The sequence below is a fragment of the Microtus ochrogaster genome, unplaced genomic scaffold (assembly GCF_000317375.1).
Source record: "Microtus ochrogaster isolate Prairie Vole_2 unplaced genomic scaffold, MicOch1.0 UNK14, whole genome shotgun sequence".
Taxonomy (NCBI): domain Eukaryota; kingdom Metazoa; phylum Chordata; class Mammalia; order Rodentia; family Cricetidae; genus Microtus; species Microtus ochrogaster.
In genome coordinates this window covers 2892515-2916778 of record NW_004949112.1, presented here as the reverse complement: position 1 = coordinate 2916778, position 24264 = coordinate 2892515, and the positions used below count along the sequence as shown (strand labels likewise).

The 24264-nt window shown below is 54.4% G+C and overlaps 3 protein-coding genes across 12 annotated transcripts in view; all 3 read left to right on the top strand.

Moving 5' to 3' along the window:
* Positions 1–13352, top strand: part of Lrrc4b (leucine rich repeat containing 4B) — a 32398-nt gene extending 19046 nt beyond the window's left edge. For both annotated transcript variants that reach the window (XM_005366877.2, XM_005366876.3), the window contains exon 3: positions 11013–13352. In XM_005366877.2, the coding sequence (XP_005366934.1) occupies positions 11013–12839 (1827 nt within the window). In that variant the 3' untranslated portion in view covers positions 12840–13352. The remainder of the gene's footprint in view (positions 1–11012) is intronic.
* Positions 13353–15007: 1655 nt separating this feature from the next.
* On the top strand, positions 15008–17748 carry Aspdh (aspartate dehydrogenase domain containing). Of its 3 annotated transcripts, XM_005366875.2 has the most exons (7): positions 15008–15571; positions 16172–16316; positions 16479–16563; positions 16661–16810; positions 16884–17104; positions 17181–17335; positions 17629–17748. In XM_005366875.2, exons 1-7 carry the CDS (start codon positions 15520–15522, stop codon positions 17670–17672), a joined length of 852 nt encoding a protein of 283 aa, XP_005366932.1. In that variant the 5' UTR covers positions 15008–15519; the 3' UTR covers positions 17673–17748. The 3 variants fall into 3 exon arrangements, with proteins under 3 accessions (XP_005366932.1, XP_026644954.1, XP_026644955.1); XM_026789153.1 differs by lacking the exon at positions 17629–17748 and having other exon boundaries at positions 17181–17620; XM_026789154.1 differs by lacking the exon at positions 17629–17748 and having other exon boundaries at positions 15550–15571; positions 16110–16316; positions 17181–17620.
* A 221-nt stretch (positions 17749–17969) lies between these two features.
* Josd2 (Josephin domain containing 2) lies at positions 17970–21416 on the top strand. 7 transcript variants are annotated; one of them, XM_026789155.1, is made up of 6 exons: positions 17970–18144; positions 18340–18398; positions 18750–18912; positions 20198–20323; positions 20898–21092; positions 21198–21416. In XM_026789155.1, exons 1-6 carry the CDS (start codon positions 18134–18136, stop codon positions 21295–21297), a joined length of 654 nt encoding a protein of 217 aa, XP_026644956.1. In that variant the 5' UTR covers positions 17970–18133; the 3' UTR covers positions 21298–21416. The 7 variants fall into 7 exon arrangements, with proteins under 7 accessions (XP_026644956.1, XP_005366929.1, XP_005366928.1 ...); XM_005366872.2 differs by lacking the exon at positions 18340–18398 and having other exon boundaries at positions 18753–18912; XM_005366871.2 differs by lacking the exon at positions 18340–18398.
* The last annotated feature ends 2848 nt before the right edge of the window (positions 21417–24264 follow it).

Here is a 24264-nt window from a genome sequence, read left to right as displayed (position 1 = left end):
TGCATGCATCTGTGTGTCTGCATGCACGTGTGTCTGTGTCTGCATGCATGTGTCTGTATGTCTGCATGCATGTGTCTATGTGTCTGTGTATGCATGCATGTGTCTGTGTATGCATGCGTGTCTCTGTGTATGCATGTGTGTCTGTGTGTATGCATGCATGCATCTGTGTGTCTGCATGCACGTGTCTCTGTATGCATGCATGCGTCTGTGTGTCTTCATGTGTGCCTCTGTGCATGCTTGTGTGTGTTTAATTTATGCAAACACAACTACTGTGGAACTGGCTCTTTGTCCCCGTGTCCCCTCAGCCATGTGTGTCTCCTTCATCACCCTAATGCTTCAGAACTGCCCTTGGTGGCCCACGTACCCATCCCCTGCTACGAAAATCACACTTGGGGAAGGGGACTCTTGTGGAAGTTGTAGGTCTTTTTCTCATTTTGTGTGTGTGTGTGTGCGTGCATGTTGGTGTGTGTGTGTTCAGAATTCCACCCTGGCTGTTATCCACTGGGAGCTGTCCACCTCATTTTTGAGACAGGATTTCTCATGGGCCTGGAACTCATCAAATTAGCTAGGTTAGCTACCCAGCTAGCCCCAGGGATGTGCCTATCTCCATCTCTCTATCCTGGGATCACAAGCGTGAGCCACACACCCAGTTCTTCCTGTGAGTGCTGGGCTTTGAGCATATTCCCCGTGTATGCATGCACTGTCCCCAGGCTCTGCAGAGAAAGCGCCATGGAGGGGGGATTGCTGGTCTTAGGCCCCGTACAGCTGTCCCTCCCCCAGCCACCACGGGAGGGCAGAGAAGGTTCAAAGACTTCCCCTTTGAACATGGCCTAGCAAAAACCCAGGGAGGGAGTTACCCCATGCTCCCACCTTGGCTATTGTGTGGCTTCAACTGGGGGGATTTCGCACACTCTCTGTAGATTCTGCATAGGTGTTTTTAATGAGGTCTTAAAGGCATTTGTGAGACACTTCCAAATGTCCCATATATGACACCAAATGTTTAGCAAGGTATGGGGCTACACAGCTGACAGCCCAGCATTCAGAAGGCTGAGGCAGGAGGATTGCCAGGCTAATGTGGGCTACATAGCAAGACTCCATCTCAAGCAATACTACTGAGTTTTCGAAAAATACAAGGAGGAATTCCAAATGATCCCCTAGGGTTAACTTTTTTTTTTTTTTTGAGACAGGGTTTCTCCATAGTTTTTGGGTCCTGTCCTGGAACTAGCTCTTGTAGACCAGGCTGGCCTCGAACTCACAGAGATCCGCCTGCCTCTGCCTCCCGAGTGCTGGGATTAAAGGAGTGCACCACCACCGCCTGGAGGCTAGAGTTAACATTTTAAAACTTCACAGGGCGTGGGACTGGAGACATGGTCCAGCTGTCAGGAGCACTTGTTGCTCTTGCAGAGGACCCGGGTTCAGTTCCTAGCACCCACATAGTGTCTGACAACCTCCCAACTTTGATGTCCTTTTCTGACCTCTGAAGGCATCAGGCATACACATGGTACAAATACATATATGCAAGCAAAATACACACATGCATACAAATTTTGTTTTGTTTTGTTTTTCGAAACAGGGTTTCTCTGTAGCTTTGGAGCCTGTCCTGGCACTAGCTGTTGTAGACCAGGCTGGCCTCGAATTTACAGAGATCCGCCTGCCTCTGCCTCCCGAGTACTGGGATTAAAGGCGTGCGCCACCACCGCCTGGCCATGCATACAAATTTTTATAGTTTATTTCACTTATGTCCATTGGTGTTTTGCCTACATTCACGTCTGTGTGAGGGTGTTGGACCCCCTAGAACTGAAATTATAGATAGTTGTGAGCTGCTATGTAGGTGCCAGGAATTAAACTTGGGTCCTCTAGAAGAGCAGCCTGGGCTTTTAACTGCTGAGTCATCTCTCCAGCACCCATAAAAAAAGTTTTAGTTAAATTTTTTTGTTTGTTTTTGTTTTTTGTTTTTACGAGACAGGGTTTCTCTGTAGATTTTGGAGCCTGTCCTGGAACTAGCTCTTGTAGACCAGACTGGCCTCAAACTCATAGAGATCCGCCTGCCTCTGCCTCCCGAGTGCTGGGATTAAAGTTGTGCACCACCACCACTTGACTTTTAGTTAAAAATCTTAAAGGATTGTTCTTACAGAGTACCAGGTTCAAGACCCAGCACCCACAGAGTAGTTCACAACCACATGAAACTCCAGTTCCAGGGGGATTTGACGTCATCTCCTTGCCTTTGTGGGCACTGGACATGTGGTATACATACATACATGCAGGCAAAACACCATACTCCTAAAAATAAATAAATCTTTTGTTTTTTTCAAGATAGGGTTTCTCTGTAGAGCACTGGCTGTCCTGGAACTCCCTCTGTAGACCAGGCTGGCCTCGAACTCACAATGTGCCTGTGTCTGCCTCCCAAGTGCTGGGATTAAAGGCGTGTGCCATCACCGCCCAGCTATACATAAATCTTTTAGAGAAACATTTCACAAGGAACACACAAAAATACTACCCATGCCTCTCTCTCGAGGTTGCTCTTTGTGAGAATTTAACTTCTCCGATGGTGTTTTCTAAATATTTGTTCATGGAAAGCCTTCAATACTTTCTGCAACCAGAAAGTACATGGAAGGAGCAGAAGCCGAGCCCAGCGTCACAGCACTCAGGAGGCTGGGCAGGGGAACGAGGTGTAGATAAGGGAGGCAGAGGCTACATCTGTGGCTGGGTGGGTACCCCTTCCATAGCTGTCTGAGGAGCCTGGGGAAGGGCCACACACCTGTCCCCTTCATTGAGCTATTTGCTGGGTTCGGAGTCTTCTTCTCCTCCAGCTTCTTTTTCTTACTTGAGGTGAGATGTCACTTATCTCAGGCTGGATTGCAGAAGATAGCCTTGAACTCCTGACCCTCCTGCCTCCACCTCCCAAAGACTGGATGACGGGAAAGTGTACCACACCTGATTTATGTGGTGCTGAGGATGGACTCGGGGTTTGGGGTTTGTGCATGCTCTGACTCTGTGAACACTCCACCAATCAACTGAGCTACCCTGACGAGTGTGTGTGTGTGTGTGTGTGTGTGTGTGTGTGTGTGTGTGTGAGAGAGAGAGAGAGAGAGAGAGAGAGAGAGAGAGAGAGAGAGAGATCTCCTGTTCCTATGTGTGCTCAAGCATGTGTGGAGGCAGAGGACAGCTTCAGATACCGTTTCTCAGGTAGCAACCATGCCCTCTGAGGAGGTCTCTCGCTGGCTTGGTGCTCAGCTGTCAGGGTGAGCTCCTGGGATCCCCAGCCTGACATGACAGACAGCTGCCACTGGTGACACCTGGCTTTTGATGTGGGTTCTGGGAGTACAACTCTGGACTCCTGCTAACTGGGCAAATGTTCTATCAGCTGTGTCTTCCCCAGGCCGAGGTTTGTGTGTATGCTTTGTTTGTTGGTGTGTGTGTGTGTGTGAGGGTGGGTGGAGAGAGAAAGAGAGAGGAGAGAGAGAGAGGCTTATTTACCATTTTTGTACATGCAATGAGGATATTAACAATTTGTTGGCAATCTGGAAACACATTTTCAAGAGGGGTTGCATCTTGCGTGTGTGTGTGTGTGTGTGTGTGTGTGTGTGTGTGTGTGTGTGTGTGCGCTCACGCATATGACTCTGCAGTGCACAGTGGAGGTGGAGGTCAGAGGACACACTGGAGCTGGAGCTCCCTTCCACTCTGTCTGGGGCTGGTCTCTGTTGCTAACCACTGAGCATGTGCTGGTCTGAGCTCTTCTTTGTTCAGCTTTTTGTGGATTCTGGGAGTCTGAACTTGGGTCCTCAAACTTGCACCATGTGTATTGCTGGAGGGAAGGGATGAGGCAGTCCTTTTATAGCCCAGGCTGAACTGCAACTTCCCATAATCCTTTTGCATTCTGGGACTACAACCAGGAGACAGCATGCCCTGACCCTCTAAACACAGTGACTGAGAGGTCCAGACATGGGCACCTTCTTCCTCCTGAGGTACTCTTCCTCCCACAGCTCCTCCGCCCCTCAGTTCCCATGTGCTCTGTGTCCAGGGACATACAGGGGCCACTCACAGCCTTGGGCACAGTATGGAAACTGCCAGACCTCAAAGTGAGGATAACAGGTCCCTTTGTCAGAGCTACTGAGAAGTTTGGGGGCTTGGCTCAGTAGGTAGAACATTCGCCTAGAGCGTGGCACTGCTCATCACCCACATGGCATAACACAAGGCCATGGTGGCCCACACCTCTGTCCCATCACCCTCGTGCAGCTGTCACGCTGAACATGTAGAATTGTTGTGTCCTGAGCACCCGAAGGCCTCTGCGCCTCAGGGTCACCTCCTCCTCACTTGGGTGGACTTAGGCTCCACCTCCATGGGTGAAGTACAGGCTGGGAGTCATCTGTGCCAGCATGCTTCCTCATGGCCCTGGAGAGGAAGGGAGGAGGGACACACCCTCTGCAGGTCCTTCCTTAGGTCAGCCAGAGCACACCGAGACACCGAGGAGAATCAGGGCTCAGCTTTCTCAGCATGTTCCCCAGCACTCAGAGTCCATGGCAGGAGGGAAGGAGCCCATTCTGGCCTGGGGGGACTTAGTGGCCAATCGTGTACCAACACATGGCCTCAGCCATGTAATAGCCTCCAAAGAAGTCCCTGAGGAAAAAGAAGGCACCTTATCAAAGGACAAGGATAAACACAGAAGCTGCCATCAAAACACCTGGGGTGTTTTGTTTTTTTGATGCATGTATGTATTGTGGGGGTGTTTGTGTAGGTGTGGGTTTGTGATGTGGGTATATGTGTGTGCGTGCATGCTGTTGTGTATGTGTGTGTCTGCTGTGTGTGTGGTGTGGTATGTGTACGTGTGTGTGCTGTGTGTAGTGTATGTATATGTGTGGTGTGTATGTGGCATTGTGCATGTATGTGTGTGTGTGGGTATATGGTGTGTGTGTGGTGTGTATGTATGTGTATGGTATGGTATGTTGTATGTGGGGGGATGTGGTATTTTGTATGTGTGTGTAGTATGTTGTGTATGTGTAATATGTTTGTGGTTTGTGTGTATGTGTGTGTGTTCTGTGTGGTGTTTATTGTATGTGTGTGTGGTATGTTGTATTGTGGTGTGAGTTTGTGTGTTGTATTATGTGTGTGTTGTAGCGTGTGTGTGTGTGTGTGTGTGTGTGTGTGTGTGTGTGTGTGTATGGAGGCAGAGGTTGGCATCAAGTGTCTTCCTTGTCCCTCTCACCTTTTTACCTGAAGTTCACCTGTTTGGCTACACTGACTGGCCATTCTGCCTCATTTGGCCTGCTACAGAAGTGTACCAATGCATCCATATTCTTAGGTGGGGTCTGGAGATCAAACTCAGGACAGCAAGCTTGTATGGCCAACACTTACCTGAGTATCTCCAATCCAGTATTTTTTAAGAGTTTAAAACAAAAAATTGTGTCAAAAAAACAAAACCAAACCAACCATAACCCTCATACGCTTGCTCAACGTTTCCCCGCTTCATTACATTCAGGACGTATGAAAACAATTTATCATAATAGCATTAGGATGAGCGTCCACTTAATCATTTTCCTACCACAGTTAAATTTTTAATAAAGGATCTCCTGACAGTTTGTTTCCTTAAAAGCCCCAGCAGAACACAGTGCGATTCACTCAGCTCCAGTACTGGTTACAGACTGCCAGACATGCACAGTGCCCTAAGGTGGCCAGGCTGCAGGGGGGGCTGGAGCCAGACTCCCTAGCTTGAGTGCCCACTCAGTCCTCAGCCCTGGCAAGGAGCCAGGCAAGGATCACACGTGTTGCTAAAGGACTATGGGAATGGCTGTGGCTAGCTGGGGTCTGTCACCCCAAACCCCGCGTCTCCCTGCTCCACGAGTCCATTGCCCTGGGGTCTGTCAGGAATTGTCACACAGCTGATAGGGCGATGGAGGTGTCACAAGGCTACCGTCATGGCCATTCTTTGTCAACTTGACGGCACCTGTAATGAACTAAAACCCAAATGGCTGGGCACAGCATGAGAAATTTTTTTTTTTTTCAAAATAAATCATTTGAGCCAGGTATGGTAGGTAGCTCACACCTTTAATCCCAGCACTCAGGAGTCAGAGGCAGGCGGATCTCTCCACAGTTCCAGCATAACGGGTGATTAGATACCACAGGCTCTGCAAGGTCAGGACTCGTCTGTCCTGTTTACATCCATCCCCAGGGAAGGCCCAGAGTGACACAAACCTCTCAGACATCCATAAATCAGTCAGCATGGTGCTGCTTGCCTGGTTTCCAAGGCAGCAAAAACTGTATGGCAACCCCATCTTAAGGTGAAAGCGTGGCGGGCAGAGGGAGGCTGGCACTGCAGTTCAGTTGGTAGAGTGCTGGCCTACCATACGTGAGGTTTGCTTTTCCTGGGGCAAGCCTGGTTCCGAGAGGAAGCAAGACAACTAACTCCACTCTTTAGACCCTTGCTTCCCTTCCTGCGATGGCATCAAGCATGGGAGGGGCTGGGATACGGCTGACCAGACCTATGTGACAGCTGGAAATCTGCAGCCTGAGAGCCGTCACACACAGTAAACATGCATATGCGTGCGCACACAGAGACTAAGGTAGAGGCCTTTGAGGCCAGCCTGGACTACATGATGAGACGCTGTCTGCCTCAGAAAAAAAAAAAGAAAGAAAGAAAAAAGAAAAAAAAGAAAAAGAGGTTCTTAGTCAGTGTTCTATTGCTGTGAGAGACACCACAGCCACAGCAGCTCTTACAACGGAAAGCATTTAATTGGGGCTGGCTTACAGTTTAGAGGTTTCATCCCTTATCATCATGGTGGGGAGCATGGTGACATGCAGGAGAAGTGGTTGAGAGTTCTACATCCCAATCAGCAGGAAGAGAGGAGACAACACTGGCCCTGATCTGAGCATTTGAAACCCCAAAGCCCCCCAAAGTGACACACTTCCTCCAACAAGACCACAAGTGGCACCGAATCCTAACCCCTCAAGTAGCACCACTCCCTGTGGCCTACGGATCCAGTCCTGTTCAACCACCTGAGTGTTTTAGGTAACCATGTAGAGGAAAGGCAGCCTGAATTCTAAAGGTAAATGGGATGAGAAGCAATCCACCTGCAGGAGGTGGGGAAAGGATGGGTACAGACATCAGATAGCATGGTACGAGGGATTCCTGTGAGCTCATGGACTCCCTGAGAACAAATGAGCTGAGCTTTCTACCAAGGTAGGGACTGCAGGGTGGGACTGGGACTGAGTGAAGCCCTGAGTTCAGTCCCCAGCCCTGTGTCAACTAGGTGTGGCAGCACTCTGTTAGACTCCCAGCCCGTGGAAGGTGGAGATAGGAGGATCAGGAGTTCAAGGTCTTTCTTGGCTACCCAGTAACTCACACTCCTACCTCAGCCTCCCAAGTGCTGGGATGGCAGGCATCAGCACACTCGAATTTGGTCCCGGGGGACTTCACACACCTGGGTGCTGCCTAGCCAGGGTCTGTACTGATGACATTTCTTATTTTTATCTCAGAATATCTGAAAAATGCAACTTAAGAGAAGAAGGGCTTATTCTGGCTCACAGTTCTAGGTGGTGCTGTCCAGCATGTCAATGAAGGCATGGCGGCAGGAGTGTTACCTGTTCACACTGCAGCCAGTCCACAGGTGCTCAGCTCAGTTTCTCCACTGTATTCAATCAAGAGCCCCTAGCCCATAGGATGGTGTCCCCCACTTTCATGAACTCAGTCTAGAAACCCCTCATGGATGTACTCAGAGTCTTGTCTCCTGGGTGACTCTAGCTAGATTTTATTAAACTGACTATGTTACCCATCATGGGGGCCTTACTCCCCGGGTCCATCTGCCCTCAGACCCAGCTCAGCAATCCAGGCATTGCACCGAATGCTCTAAGTGCAGAACTCATGGTCCAGACAGGGTCATAGCATATCAAACCAGAGGCAGTCAATATAATGGAGCTAGTAAACACTCCTTGGGATGAGTGGAACCATCTGGGGTAGGTGAGCAAGTGGATACGAAATGGCTTTCCTGGGAATTACACAAAGCAGAGAGAGAGCATCTCAAGAGGGATACAGAAACCCAGACAGAGTATGACCAGCAGATGGCACTGTGTGTGTGTGTGTGTGTGTGTGTGTGTGTGTATGTGTGTGCGTGCACGCACATGCATGCATACTTTATGCACACCGAAGTCACTAAGGTCAGAACTGCACCTTGGATAATTCTGGCCACTTATTTGAAGGGAAGGTGCTAGGGAAGAAGCAAAGGCTGAAACACAGGACAAGCATCCATCATGATTTGCTGAGTCGAAAACTCAGAACCAAGTATTCCTGTGTCTGCAGTCGCTGTTTTATCTGGCCACTGAACACGGAACCCCACATATGATAGGCAAGGGCTCTACCACTGAACCACACACCCAGCCCCACTGGGGGACCCTGGGGAGGCTCACCAACACTGGGCCACACCTGCAGCCCCTCACTAAACTAAACATGTATTATTGGGTCCAAGCTTCATCATTTCCTGGTCTCTGGACCCACACTGTCTGGAACACCCAGATGTGGCCTTTACATGTCTCCCAACATTTCTCAGTCCCATCAACGGGGACTGGTGATCCCAGCACACACCTGTATTTCCAGCTACTCAGGAGGCCAAAACGGCAGGCTTGGCTCCAGGTCAAGGCCAGTTTGAGCCACAAAGTCTCAAGAGCTTAAAGTCTAATCATCTACAATTTTGTATACATAGAAAAGGAGATTGAGGGTTGGAGAGATGGCTTCACACTCACACGCACTTGCCGCTCCTGCAGAGAGCCAGGTTCAGTCCCAGCATCTAGTTCCAAAGGACCCGATGCCCTCTTCTGGCCTCTGTGGGTACCACACACATGGTGCACATACACACACACAGATAAACACTCCTACACACAAAATAAATATCTCTCAAAGAAAGAAGAAGGGGATGAATGGATGTGTGTTGAATGGCTAACATGACTGAACTGTTCTCAGACTTTCCTTTCCTTGCTGTTTCTCCTCAAGAGGAGTACAGGTGACTCTCATCAATAAGAAAGAAAGGCTTGTGAATGCTTGTTCTGTTTGTGGTTCTGACTTGGTACCAGCCAGGCTTGGTTCTAGGGAGCATTCCCTAAGGAGCCTCTTCCCTCCACAGCCCCTCTCTCTGTCCCTCACACTTGAGGTCTCAGTCCAGGTTCTGACCACTGAACCTACTGCAGTGAGTGGGGGTTCCTGGGTTTCCTTCTTAAGGGCTACAGTGCAGATGGGGTTAAGACTTAGTCTCACTGCATAGCTCAGGGTGGCTTAAACTCACAGTAACCCTCCTGCCTCAGACTCCTGTGTGCTAGAATTAATTATATGCATGAGTCACCAAGCTCAGCTCTCTCCCCTTTCGTCTCTCCCCTAAAATCACAGCATTTCTATGAACTGTGCTCAGGAAATGCAATGTGGCATAGTGGCAGAGCACCCCCTTAACACAGTGAGGAGATGGGGGTGTGGCTCTGTGATCAGATGAACTGGAGAGCCCTGGGCCCTGGGTTTCCCAGCACCGCGAAAGAGAGGGTGCCCCAGACAGGAGTTCTCAGAAGGGATGATTTCAGACTCATTCTGCTGCAGAGGGAAGCTCTGCTCTCATAAGCCAGAGCCACACAGCCACGTGGGCGCCTTCCACCCATGGAGGATACAGCCAGGACATCCTCCAGAGCAGGCAACCCTGATCTGGGCATGGAAGGGTTGGGGAGCTGACCAGGAGAGGAACTGGGCTTGGAGGCCAAGGAGGAGTGAGTAGTTCTGGGGAGCTAGAATGTGTGATAAAGAGAGCATGGAGGGGAAGGAAGGTGACGGCAATGGAGGACGCCGTGCTTGAAGCCAGCACCATGGCTCTTACAGGGATCCTGTTAGGCTAGGATGCAGGGTGCCTGCCTAGCATGCAGTAAGCCCAGGGTTCCAGCCCCAGCACTCATAATGCAAATGCTGGTGAATGCCTGTAATCTCTACATGAGGTAAGGGAAGGCAGGAGGATTTGGAATTCAAGTTATCACACCCTGTGATATCTTGATATCAATGCCAACTTAGGGTAAGTTTGAGACATCAGTGTCCCTGTCCTCTCTGTGTGCAGCTGAGCAGGGCGGGGACAGGTCTGTGGGTCTAAACACCCTTGCAGGGTTTGGTGGGGGGTGAGGGGGAAAAGGAACTGGGATGGGAATGAAGAGGACGAGATACATAAAGTGCAGACGCTGAGGGCGGGCCTGCATGGCTGAAGCCCTTGAGCTGCGAGCTGCAGGGGCACTTCAGTGAAGGCTTTGGGGTGGCAGCCCGGGCTCCGCTCCCTGGGGTGGACCGCCCTCCAAGCCCACGTGATAACAGTGGGGACCCTGAGGTGAGGAGAAGCCAGTGCTCAAGGGATTCCAACAGCCTGTGGCTAACAGCCTCTGCCTCCTCCCTTCCTGGGGGAACTGACCTTGGACAATGGTCAGGTGACAGGTCCCGTAGCCAAGAAGAGGAGGCAGGTCTGGGAGAGAGGACCAGACGGGGTTGTTCATTACCTCCACAGCCTCCATTTCCGTATCTGTTCATAAAAACACACAAGAGGGAGGGAGGCCCGCCTAGCTCAGTACCCAGCAAGCCTCCTCCATGTGGAAGCAGAGGAGTCACAGCACTGTTGAAGGGTGAAAAACAGGACTGTGTGGAGGCACAGCCCTGTCTTCCCAGTCAGTCAGAAGCCCAGAGTACCAAGATCAAGTTTAAGGCCAGTCTCAGGAACTTAATGAATCCCTGTCTCCAAAGAAAAAGTAAAAAGACAGCTGGGGAATGAATGGTAGAGCCCCTGCCTAGAACCCCCCAGTGAGGGGCTGGGGCGTGGCTCAGTGTAGGTCACCCGCTTACAGTCCCCCGTGAGGACTATGCAGCTCAGTCACAGAGCTCCTGTCCAGCATCTTGGAGGCCCTGGGTCTTGTCATTAGCAACACATACTGACTGCTGAGTCTCATTATCCTGCTGTGAACTGGAGAGGTCTGCTGCTCCCAAGCTTGTCAGCTTACTGACACTAGTCTCCCCGCAGGTGATCCGCACAGACACATTCAAGCACCTCCGGCACCTGGAGATCCTGCAGCTGAGCAAGAACCTGGTGCGCAAGATCGAGGTGGGCGCCTTCAATGGGCTGCCTAGTCTCAACACACTGGAGCTCTTCGACAACCGGCTGACCACGGTGCCCACACAGGCCTTCGAGTACCTGTCCAAGCTCCGGGAGCTGTGGCTGCGCAACAACCCCATCGAAAGCATCCCTTCCTATGCCTTCAACCGCGTGCCCTCACTGCGCCGCCTGGACCTGGGAGAGCTCAAGCGGCTGGAGTACATATCAGAGGCGGCCTTCGAGGGGCTGGTGAACCTGCGCTACCTCAATCTGGGCATGTGCAACCTCAAGGACATCCCCAACCTCACAGCGCTTGTGCGCCTGGAGGAGTTGGAGCTGTCGGGGAACCGGCTGGACCTAATTCGCCCCGGCTCCTTCCAGGGCCTCACCAGCCTGCGCAAGCTGTGGCTGATGCACGCCCAAGTGGCCACCATCGAGCGAAATGCCTTTGACGACCTCAAGTCGCTGGAGGAGCTGAACCTGTCCCACAACAACCTGATGTCGCTGCCACACGACCTTTTCACGCCCCTGCACCGCCTGGAGCGCGTCCACCTCAACCACAACCCTTGGCACTGCAACTGTGATGTGCTGTGGCTCAGCTGGTGGCTGAAGGAGACGGTACCCAGCAACACCACATGCTGCGCACGCTGCCACGCGCCTGCTGGCCTCAAGGGCCGCTACATCGGTGAGCTGGACCAGTCACACTTCACCTGCTACGCCCCAGTCATCGTGGAGCCACCCACAGACCTCAATGTCACCGAGGGTATGGCGGCTGAACTCAAGTGCCGTACAGGCACATCCATGACCTCCGTCAACTGGCTGACACCTAACGGCACCCTCATGACGCATGGTTCCTACCGCGTGCGCATCTCGGTCCTGCACGACGGCACGCTCAACTTCACCAATGTCACTGTGCAGGACACGGGCCAGTACACATGCATGGTCACAAACTCGGCCGGAAACACCACTGCCTCAGCCACGCTTAATGTATCGGCTGTGGACCCAGTGGCTGCAGGGGGGCCTGGGGGCGGGGGTCCCGGGGGTGGGGCCGGTGCCGGGGGCGCGGGTGGCTACACTTACTTCACCACGGTCACCGTGGAGACGCTGGAGACACAGCCGGGTGAGGAGTCCCAGCAGCCCCGCGGTACAGAAAAGGAACCTCCGGGGCCCACAACTGACGGAGCGTGGGGCGGTGGCCGGCCTGATGCCGCAGCCCCGGCTTCGGCGTCCACCACAGCGCCGGCCCCACGTTCCTCGCGGCCCACGGAGAAGGCGTTCACGGTGCCCATCACGGACGTAACGGAGAACGCGCTTAAGGATCTAGACGACGTCATGAAGACCACCAAAATAATCATTGGCTGCTTTGTGGCCATCACCTTCATGGCCGCTGTGATGCTGGTGGCCTTCTACAAGCTGCGCAAGCAGCACCAGCTGCACAAGCACCACGGGCCCACGCGCACTGTGGAGATCATCAATGTGGAGGACGAGCTTCCTGCCGCCTCCGCTGTGTCGGTGGCCGCGGCCGCTGCGGTAGCCGGAGGCGCGGGCGTGGGCGGGGACAGCCACCTGGCCCTCCCGGCGCTGGAGCGAGACCACCTCAACCACCACCACTACGTGGCGGCCGCCTTCAAGGCACACTACGGCGGCAATCCAGGAGGCGGGTGCGGGGCCAAGGGCCCCGGCCTCAACTCCATCCACGAACCTCTGCTCTTCAAGAGTGGCTCCAAGGAGAATGTGCAAGAGACACAAATCTAAACCTAGGCAGGCAGGGACGCGGGACGCCTGCCGGGGATGCTCCTGCTTGCTGCGCAGCCCGGGGGCACCGCCATCCAGCAACAGGAAAGGACCTGGAGATCAGGAGAGGTGGCCCCGCCCTCCGCCTTGCCTCGTCCTCTGCCCACCTGCCCTGCCCGCCACCTTCCAGGGGAGAGGAGTTTCTTCGAGGGGTACCCTTTCCCCTCATCCCAACCCTCCTTTTATGGCTCTTTCTTTTTTCTTTCTTTTTTGCAGTTTGACGCCTGTCCCTCCCTCCTACTCCTCCACACTCAAAACACAAGAGACAGACAACTTCACCAGAGCCCAGGGGGCAACTCCGACAGTGTCCCCAACAGCGAGCTCCACTCGCGGCCCTGGTCGGCCCCACCCGCCCCACAGACTCTTTTGATACTGAAGGGAGGTTTGCGTCAATCACTACCTGCTCTGTAATTACTTTAAAAAAAAAAAAAAAACATGGAAAAAGTAAAAAAAATAATAATTTTTTTTTGGTCATGAAAGTATTGAAAACAAACAGAGCACAAAGCCACTGTGGGTGGGACCAGCAATGTTGTCCTCTCAGAAGGGGGAGTGGGCACCCCAAAATTAGAGATCTGGGACTCTCTATTCCCAAGATCCCAGAGAGGAACGGTTCACCCAGCACATAGCAGCGCTGTTCCATCTTCCTGGCTGCCCTTCCCGGAATGTGCCCTTCCCGGAATGACTTGGCCTCCGCCCTTCTCCTAGGTGTCTCTGTCTCCATCTCTGGCTGTCTTTCTGTTCTCACTCTGGTGCCTGCCACCACCACCACCATCACCACACACACACACACACACACACACACACACACACACAGGAGAGAGAGAGAGAGAGAGAGAGAGAGAGAGAGAGAGAGAGAGAGAAACCCAGAAGGGACCCTAGGACTGCAAAACTCCACAGATGCCTGGGACAACAGAACTGTGGGATATTGGGGTTCTGAGGACTGCAAGGCCAAGGTCATGGTGCTGGCAGGGTTGGGCTCCATCCCAGCCTCCCCCAGTTACTGGGGCCATGCATGTGTGACCCCCCAGAGCAGGAATGCATCATAGTTTATGGGTTTGCACCACAGCAGAGCCTCCCCAAGGGGACCATCTGCAGACACAGCTGTTCAGGAAGGCCACAACTGATGATCTGAAAGTCAGGGCCGCCACAGAACTTTCTGGGTGACACTCTTGAGCAAGTGGTTGTGTCCCCATAGGAGAGGCTCCTCCATTTCACACATATCCCTGGCTAGTCAGGAGACAGTTTGTACAAGGGAAGCGCACACAAAATAAGCAGGCCTAGGCCACATGTAAACACATTGTAAGCAGACCAGGGCGCATGGAGGGCAGTCCCCTGCAGGGTCTGCAATCACCAAGGAGGAAACTATGCAGCTAGGCCAGGTCTGGGTGCTGCTGGAGTAGCACATCAGTGACCTCTCAGAATGGCCCACGTGTCCAAGGTTCAGCCTCCAGAGAGCTAGGGTTGCCCAGGAAGGCAGAGAGGTAGCCAGAGCCAGCCATACAGCACATGGACACCTGGCCTGTGTGCACTGCAGGCCCCAGGGTGCACACCTTCACCAGAGATGGGAGAGCAGGAGCCCCCCAACTCCTTTCACCCTGTGTTCCTGCCCCCTTCTCCCTGTCCCCACCTCTTCCCAATGTTTCTACCCCCACTGTATCTTGTCCTCTCCTCTACTCCACCCCAGCGCTAAGTGGCTTCTTTATCTGACAACTGTCAGGCATCTGGCCCTATCTCCCTGTCCAGCTCTGTGCTGATGAAGGCCGGGACAGGACTGTTGCGCATGCACTTTGGGTTCTCTCTCCATTTTCCTGCCTTCTCCGCAGCCATCTCGGCTAGGATCCTGGTTGCCATGACAACACTGCGGCTGTACCAGGTGGCAATGGGGGCAGGGAGCTGGCCTGCTGCAGCCTGCTATGTCCCATGCCAAGCCTGCCAGGCAGTGGCTGGACTAATCCTGGGAGCACTTAGGAACTCCCCCAGCTATGCAGACCCCTTCTTCATGGATGGGACATGGGGAGGGAAGGGGGGAGCAGAGGACCAGGAATACAAAGAGGCAGGAGGGGGGGGGGCTGGGAGGATGAGTTGGTAAACAGCACAGTTAAGGTGAGCTCAAGGGCAATCAGACACTGGGGTGGGGGCAGGACTCTGACCAGGCCTGAGGGCATGGAGGACCACAGGACACTCCAGCCAGACTTTTCCACTTGGGCCTTAGGACAAAAAAGAGATCAAGAGATCTGCAAGGGGGCCTGGTGGTTCCTGTCCCCAGTTCCTCCCCTATCCCAAGCAAAATGCAGTTTCCATGACAACCTGCTGGCAAGCCTGAGGAGGGGGGACTGAACATGAGGGATGAAGAGTGTGGGCTGCACAGGAGGCCGTGGAGTGGGTAGTGGGCACACAGGGCCACACAGGCCTAGCTCCCAAGCCACCATGCCAGCCAGCACAGGAGAGCAGAAGGCTCACAGAGAAGCACCCCACCCCCACCATCCTGCTCCCTCCCTCTGGCTCCAGTGGAAAGGGTCAAGGGTCAAACTCCAAAGATCATTCACTGCCTCTGCCTGGTAGAGGCAGCTTAGCACTGAAGAATCTCCCACAGCAGGACATCACTGTCCCTGTCACCGTGCTCAAGGCCAGAGCCTTCAGAATGGTCCCTGGAGGCCCTCTGAGGGTGGGGGTGGTAGGTTATGGCCGCCTAGGTGAGTCAGAACTAGCCTGGGGCCTCCTTTTATGGCCCCATCCCTAAAGTCCAGAAACATCTCTGTTCCTATATCTTTCACCCCAATCTGCCAGCCCAGCCTGCCTTCTGCCCTGCCCGCTCACTGGGCGTTCCTCTCTCCAGTTCTGTCTATCGTGTGTGTGTGTGTGTGTGTGTGTGTGTGTGTGTGTGTGTGCGCGCGCGCGTGTGTGTGTGTGTGTGTGTGTGTGTGCGCGCGCGCGTGTGTGTGTGTGTGTGTGTGTCGCGGTATCTGCCTCTCTCTAGGTCCCTGTCTTCTCTTGGGTCTCTGAGGTATTTCTCTCTCCTATCTCTCTTCTTGGTCTCATCTCTATATGCCTCTTTCTGGGTCTCTGTCTTGTCTCTGTGTGTCTCTCTAGGTCTCTCTCCCCCTTCCCTTTCTTTGGTTCTCTCTCTCTGGGTCTCTGGGGTAGCTCTCTCAGGCTCTCTCTCTCTGGGATTCTGTCTGTCTCCCCACCTCATATCTGTCTTCCCTTCTCTCTCCCTATCCCTCTATCCAGCTCCCTGAGTGGGGGAGGAGTCTTCTCTACTTTCCTTGGATCTCTAGCCTTCTCCTCTGCAGGACAATCCCTTGTGTCCCGCCTTCTGGCTCAGGGGTCTGAACTGGGCCTAGAACTTGTTTTTGTATGGAACCGTGACCCTGGACGAATGGCAGGGAGCGTGCCCCCTGCCCTGCAGCTCCAAGACCTTACTGCTCTTGAGGAAAGGTCAGTGACCCAGAGCACAGTAGGAGCCTTCCCAAAGTTTCTATCTGCCTCCCATCTCTGCGCTCAGAGCACACAAACTCCAACACACCCACCATTCCATTCCCCTCCAAACCCTGAGGAGACCTGATTCTTCTCCAAGGCCCTCCATGTCTCCTCTTCCAGGCACCCTGACCTTGTGGTAGAAGTGGCTCATCCAAATATAATCCACGAATCAGGGGTACAGATCCTGCGCCACGCTAACCTCCTGGTGAGCCTCCTCACGCCTCAGCAAGTCCTTTTCTGTGCCTGCTGTATCCTGCCCTACCGCAGTGTTCTGTCTTGGCCTTCCCTCTCTACCATCCAAGGTGGGGTCTCCCTCAGCTCTGGCTGACCAGACCACAGAGCAGCGGCTCATGGAGGCTTCAAACCACTGGGGTCACACTGTGTTTGTGGCCCGAGGAGCCCTGTGGGGGTCTGAAGACATTAGGAGATTGGATGAAGCCGGAGGCCTCCAGGTGAGAACCATCTTGGCTGCAACCGAGGGAACATGTAAGAGTCTCAGACTCCTGACCCCACCATTGCTTCCAGAGCCTTCGAGTCACCATGGCCACACATCCTGACGGCTTCCGGCTGGAGGGATCCCTGGCTGCAGCACACAGCAGTGGGCCCCGCACAGTGCTCTACGAGGGTCCTGTGCGTGGACTCTGCCCCTTGGCCCCCCGAAACTCTAACACCATGGCAGCCGCTGCCCTGGCTGCCCCCAGTCTAGGCTTCGACGGTGTCATTGGGGTGCTTGTGGCTGACCTTAGGTGAGCAAAGGAAGTAGGTGGCCCAGCTGTGTCAGGCCAGATGGACTAACTGCCCTTCCTTCTCTGCCGGCTGCAGCCTCACAGACATGCACGTGGTGGACGTGGAGCTGAACGGCCCCCCAGGCCCCACAGGCCACTGTTTCACCGTGCACACCCACAGGGAGAACCCAGCCCAGCCTGGAGCTGTCACCGGCTCTGCTACAGTCACAGCCTTCTGGCACAGCCTACTGGGTGCGGTCAGGCTCCTCCAAGGGTCCCCTGGCCTTTGTATTCTGCAGAACTAACATGTTGGTGTCCCACCCGTTTTCTGTCTTTGCCCACCGTTAGTTTTCACTCCCAGGCTTTCTGGGTCTCTCCCCAGCTCAACTTCTGAGTCTCAGAGACTCTTGTCTCTCCATTCACAACCCACGCCTCTTTCTAGGTATCCTCTTTGGGTTATAGCACACTACCATTTCCAAAGCCCACGGTCGCCATGGCCGCCTGCGTGCCTGTGTCGTCATTCTAGTCTTTCATTCTCCCCACAGGCTGCTGCCAGCTCCCCTCCAGACCTGGGATCCACCTCTGCTGACAAGTCTTCTCCCCCACTGCCCTTGCTGTCACCTCGACCACTATGTGTCTCAGTAAACATCAAAATTCTGCCCGCTGTTCTCTCTGGCCTCTTTGGTTCCTTTCCCCTAAATTACATCATGCCTCAACACATCGTGTATGACGGCATAGCTGCGAGTTCATGAACAAACACACACAAACCAACTTCCTGGAAGCTATCGCGAGAGCCATAGTTACTACATTTCCCAGAAACCTCTAGGCAGCAGTGGCCCTGGGGGGTACACGAAAACTGGCTGCGTCCTCCGACGGGAATTGTAGTTCCGCTCTGCAGCGCGTCCCCGGTGGACTTCCGGTCTGTGCGTCCGATTTAGGCGCCCCGTGGAGAACTTCGGGAATCGCAGTCCGGTGCGCACAGGTCGCCGGGAGCTGTAGTCCTTCCCGCCTGCCCAGTCAGCGTGGTACCACCCGACGGCTGCCCAGGGAATGCGAAAACGGTCGGTCCCAGGGAGCAAGAGAGGCTGACGGGGTGAGGGCCGGGAGAGTCCCGTACGGAGGTGGGTGGGAACATGCCTGGTTGCCAGGTGACAGGAAGAGGGGGCTCCTGTTGCTTAGTGGCTGGGACAGGGCCTTGTTGCCAGGTGACGGGAGAGAGCACTGGTTATTGACGAGGGGAAGTCTTCCGTTGCCAGGCGACCAGAAGAGACCCTGTTACCCAGAGACGAGAAAGGAGGGGGTCCTCCATTACTAGGTGATCAGAAAAATGGACCGGGTTACCAAGAGGGTGGGGTGTCCTCTGTTGCTTGGGAACCAAAAAGTATTGTTTCCTAGGGATAGAAGAGGCTATTCTCCGTTGCTAGGTTACGGTGATTCGTACCTTTTTGCTTAGAGACATGTAGTAGGGATGGGTCTCTATTACCAAGTGAGTAGGAAAGATTCTTTTGCCCCTAGGACTGGGGCATGAAGATGCCTCTAGTTCTGGAGACATGTTAGGTAGCAGGGTCAGGGACCTCGTGTGCTCCCAAGCTGGCCCCAGTGCCCATCTCAGTGGCCGTTGATCCAGCTCCTGGGTCCCTAACACCGTCTCCTTGTTCCACCCCAGCAGGAGCCGAGGAGGGTATGTCTCAGGCCCCGGAAGCGCGGCCGAGCCCACCCTCAGTGTACCACGAACGGCAGCGACTAGAGCTGTGCGCCGTCCACGCTCTCAACAACGTCCTCCAACAGCGGCTCTTTAGCCAGGAGGCTGCAGACGAGATCTGCAAGAGGTGACAGCCACAGGTCCTGGCCCTGGAAGAGCAGGACCGAGAGACAGGAGAGCCTGCTTGGGACACTAGCAGGGCCAGGGCTCAGATCCCGGAGCTGTTGCCTGCTCCTCCACCTGCCACTTCTCACAGCCTGTCCATCCTATACACAGCCCCTCCTCTGCTTCTGTCCCTCTGTGGGTCCCCCACACTCCTAGAGAATAGCCCAGACCCTTCAGCCTGAATCCCAAGGCTTTGGGTGCTCTAGCCCTTGCCTGCCTCTCTGCAGCTTCATCCTTCATGGCTCTCTTTGGCCCCAAATGGCCCCGCTGTGGTGTCTCTGAACTTTGACACAGGCTGCTCCCCCGTTACCACAAGGTATTCTCTTTCTTAGTCACCTGGGTGCCCCTCAGAATTTCTACCATCACTTTAAGAAACTCTCTTCCTATTCCCACTTATACACCTCACGGTCCTTCTGCGGACACACAGACACCCCAGCCTGCAACGCATGCCCACATACAGAGGCAGCCCTTCTGCCTTCTCACTGCCGCTCACCCAGCATCCTAAACTGTAGATTTGTGTTAGAAGACACCATCTGTAGATTATAAGACCCTCCTCTCCCCTGCAGCCAACTCTTTGATGCCGAGGGCCTGCTGAACAGCTAGAGCTGAGGCAGATGTGATGAAGAGAGGGGCTGGGGATACAGTCCTTCCATGTCACTGCTCTCTGGAACAACAGGGCACATCTGGAAAGAGCTAGAGGGGAGGCTTGGGCACAAAGGACAGCTGGGGATAGGTAGCTGGCCATGCAAGGCCCACTGCCACTGGAGGAGACGGGCTCTCCCTGGTGAACGAGCAGAGCAGGGCATTACCAAATGAAAGGCGCACTGTTCAGATCTGGTGACAGGAACGGCATTGTCATTCGGGGGCTCTGATGACTCCTCTCCCAGAAGAAAGGACATCTGAAGCCAGTCTGGAAAGAGGCCATGATGAGAAGGGTGGATGGGAGGGCAGGGACTTTGTCATGAGAGGTGGGAGGAGGAGAGGGGCAAGGCAGCCCAAGGCTCCTGGAGGTGGGCTCGGGGGAGACTAGACATTTGGAAGGCTTCCGAGTGAACAAAGACAAAAGATCTTTCCAGGCTGAGAGTACAGGTATTAGGGTGAGAGGGAAAACAGGACTTGGGGTCCGATAAGCTGTGCAGGGCTTGAAGAGAGAAGAGTCAGCGGTCAGGTTCTGGGTTTCTGCTGTGTGGGAAGGTGGAGGCCTTTCCAGAATTTCCAACTTTGGCTCTGCTCCCCCTTCCCCCCAGGCTAGCCCCAGACTCCCGGCTGAACCCCCATCGCAGCCTCCTGGGCACCGGCAACTATGATGTCAACGTGATCATGGCTGCCTTGCAGGGCCTGGGCCTGGCCGCTGTGTGGTGGGACAGGAGGAGGTAGGGCCTAGACTGTGGGCTGCACTGGCCCTGCGTGTGGGGGATGAAGCAGAGGGTGGCTTAATAGTAGATGGGGGAGGTTCTTTCCAGGGGAAAACTGGTGGCTGTGGCAGGTGGGACTAACTGAATGACGGGCTAAACCGATAAACTTGGTGCCAGTCAAAAGGGTGGTGTGAGGTCCACATGAGGGGCTCGTGGCTGAGGTGGAGAAAGACGGAAATTAGGTTACAAATAGTGAGACCAGTCTGTTGACCCGAGGCAAACCCAATGGAAGCCAGCCTGGGCTGTGCATGGAGACCCTGACTCAAAAGGGCAAACAACAAAAAGTTGAGGGGCTGGGGCTTCACTGACAGAGGCTTACCCAGCATGTACGAGGCTGGGGTTCCATCCCCAGCACCCCATGAACTGCTGTAGTGGGCACACCTGGGATGCCGAGACCCTGTCTAAACAAGGCCAAGGCTGGGCTCGGCAGGTAGGAAGTAACGGGTGGGTGGGTGGATGGGTGGCCATTCTGGGAGAGGAAGCAGGATCCAAGGGCCTCTGGGGCTCCATGCTGTGTCCCTCCCCTCCCCAGACCACTGTGCCAGCTGGCCCTCCCCAAGGTGCTAGGCCTGATCCTGAACCTGCCCTCTCCTGTGTCACTGGGGCTGCTGTCCCTGCCTCTGCGCCGCCGGCACTGGGTGGCCCTGCGCCAGGTGAATGGCGTCTACTATAACCTCGACTCCAAGCTTCGGGCACCTGAAGCCCTGGGGGACGAGGATGGTGTCAGGTGAGCGGTGAAGGAAGTGGCCGGTTGAGACCAGTGCTGGAACTCCCCTGCAAGGAGATGGGCCTGCCTGCACTCTCAAGATCTGTCTCCCCTGTCTCCCTTCAGGGCCTTCCTGGCAGCTGCCCTGGCCCAGGGCCTGTGCGAGGTGCTACTGGTGGTGACCAAGGAGGTGGAGGAGGCCGGCTGCTGGCTGAACACAAGCTGACCCAGTGCCTGTGACCAGCTGCCTGCTACCAGTGCCTAGGAGGGGCCTGTGCCCTGACCCAAAGTCCCCACTCCCCCACCATTGCTGCTGCCTCAATAAATCTGCTTTTTTCTTATCTATGCTTGAGCTACAGGGGACTGCTCTCGTCACAGTGCCCAGAGGGAGACAGAAATCAGAGACCGACATGTCGCCTCCCAAAATCAGTAGGGAGACATATGATGGAGCAGGGATCACTCCTCTTTAAGGTTTAGAACATCGGTGAGGAAGTAGTTCCCAAAGATGACCCTGGACCCTGACTTCCCAGGTGGCGGGGGGGGGGGGGGGGGGGCGGTGTTGCTGGGCAGTAGATAGGACTGGTTATAACCAGTCTCCATCAGGAACAACTGGACTTGAAGGGTGACCAAGTGAAGTCACATGGTCCTAAAAAGCAGGAGGCCAGCCCAGTGGAGCCCATTTAGAATTTCTGACCCCCTCCCCCCACAGGGGGAGCCAGCATGAAGCTGTGACTAGGGCTTGGGGAAGAACGCTCCTCACTGCAACCTCAGGAAAGCACCACGGCAGCTGCCATTTTCCCACAGTGTGCTGGGCTGCCTGAAAAGGTCTGGTTGGCTCAGCCCTGAAGGAGGTGAGGGACAGACTGAAGCAGAAGAGGGGTGTCTCCATCGCAGTCACCCAAGCTGACCTCAAGAGGCCGCGACACTTGGAGGGCCCCAGATGGCCCAGAGTGCCGTGGCCTGCTGCCGGCACCAGTTATTTGGGGAGGTGTTGACAGACAGGCCTATCTGGGACAGAGGGGAAGAGGGCTGGAGCCAGCAGGAGGGCCCAGATAGGAGCACCCAGAAAAAGCAGTGGAGGTGATGGCATGAGCCCCCCTGGGGGGGGGAGAGGGCCAGGACCTGGCCCTGAGCCCTGGGGCATGCAGGAAACAAAGGGGGAGATTGTCCTCCATTGATGGGACAGGGACCTAGGATATTGATTACTGGTGAGGAAGGGCCCACACTGGGGTATGACAGCCATTCTTGGTAATGAATTCATCTGGGGATGAAGGCCACATCCTGGCACCATGCTAGTAAAAGGCAGAGGCTCTAGCTGCTGCTATCTGGTCCCCAAGATTTCTGAGGTCAAAGGGCAAGTTGTAAAGTAAAAACCAAGGCAGCATGTGGAAGACACATACTGGGTTGCTGGAGTACCCCACCCTGGAGCCCAGCACCCTTGGCCCCTGGCCTCTGTCTTCTCCAACTTCCTATCCCCTCCCTGGGTCTCCTCTCTGTCTGTCCTTCTCCATGTGTCCAAGTTAACACTTCCACCCCCCCATGTGTGTGTGTGCGTGCGTGCGTGCGCACCCTTTCCCCATGTGTGTGTGCGTGCGTGCGTGTGCACCCTTTCCCCATGTGTGTGTGTGTGCGTGCGTGTGCACCCTTTCCCCATGTGTGTGTGCGTGCGTGTATGTGCACCCTTTCCCCATATGTGTGCGTGTGTGTGCACCCTTTCCCCATGTGTGTGTGTGTGCGTGCGTGTGTGTGCACCCTTTCCCCATTTTTGAGACACTTGCCATGATCCTCCTGTCTCAGCCACCAAGTGCTGGAATTAAAAGTGTGTGCCAGCACACCGCACTTCCCCATCTCTTTCCATGGCTCTGAAGTCTCTCTGGATCTCTGGGCCTCTTAACCTTCTCTCTGCCTCTATCTCCCTCTTTCCTGTCCACCCCCACCCCCGCCCCACCTGTGCCTGTCCAGTCCCGGGTAGGGGACAGCTGCCAGGACTCCCTGGGTGTTTCTATTCTTGGCCTGAGTGGTGCAGCCTGTGACATCCCAGGTGCCCCCTCAGCTGTGACCAAATAAGGTATTAAATGAGGAGCCTGTGGAGGAAAGGGTGCAGGCCTGTACACCGATTCAATGCCTCCTGTTTGCCCTTAGTGCTGACTTGGTGCCCCACTGACACCCCACTTCTGAGGAGAGCACCCTTGGCCCTAACATGCCTCATCAGGCCTGTTCTGAAGCTGGTGGTTCCCTGATACCCATGGACATGGGGCTCCATGCTGACCTCCAGGGGCCTGAGGAACAGGCTATAGAAAGGGGAGGGTTGGTACTCCAGCTGCCCGTACAGCTGCTCCTGGCTGTGCTGACAGCTGAGGCTCAATTTAGCTGCAAGGCCAGGGTCTGGCCAGATAAGGTGTGGATAAGGACAGGACACGCCCCTATGGTGCCCCTTAAATTGCAGGGCTTGGGCTGGGGTTGGAGGCGCAGACACCAAGGCCAGGTGAGAGGGTCCTGCTGCCGTGGTGGCCCACAAGGCACCCGGTGTCTCTCTCCTGACTCGGTCCCTTCTACCTTCCACAGCCTCCATCCTCTCTCTCCGCCTGTTTCTTCATCTCTGCTCCCCAACATTTCATCTGTCTCTGTCTCTGTTTTTCTCTGCCTCCATTTCTGTATCTGATTTCCCTGTGTTCTCCTTCTGCCTGTGTTTCTCCATCTGTCTCTCTGATTTTCTCTCCTTTCATCTCTACCTCTCAGCCCAATATTCCATCTTTCACATTTCCTCAATGTGTCTGTTTCTCTCTTGACCTGATTCCCTTCTCTATCTCTTTCCATAAGTATCTCTGTCTCTCATCTTTCCCTTTCTCTGCCTCTCTCCATCTCTCCATCTCTCTGCCTCTCTCTAACTCTCCGTCTCTCTGCCTCTCTCTAACTCTCCGTCTCTCTGCCTCTCTCTCTCTCTCTCTGCCTCTCTCTAACTCCCCATCTCTCTGCCTCTCTCTCTCTCTGCCTCTCTCTAACTCTCCATTTCTCTGCCTCTCTCCATCTCTCCGTCTCTCTCTCCCCATCTCTCCATCTCTCTGCCTCTCTCCATCTCTCCGTCTCTCTGTCTCTCCCCATCTCTCCATCTCTCTGCCTCTCTCTAATTCTCCATCTGTCTCTGCCTCTCTCTCTCTCTGTCTCTCTCCATCTCTCCATCTCTCTGCCTCTC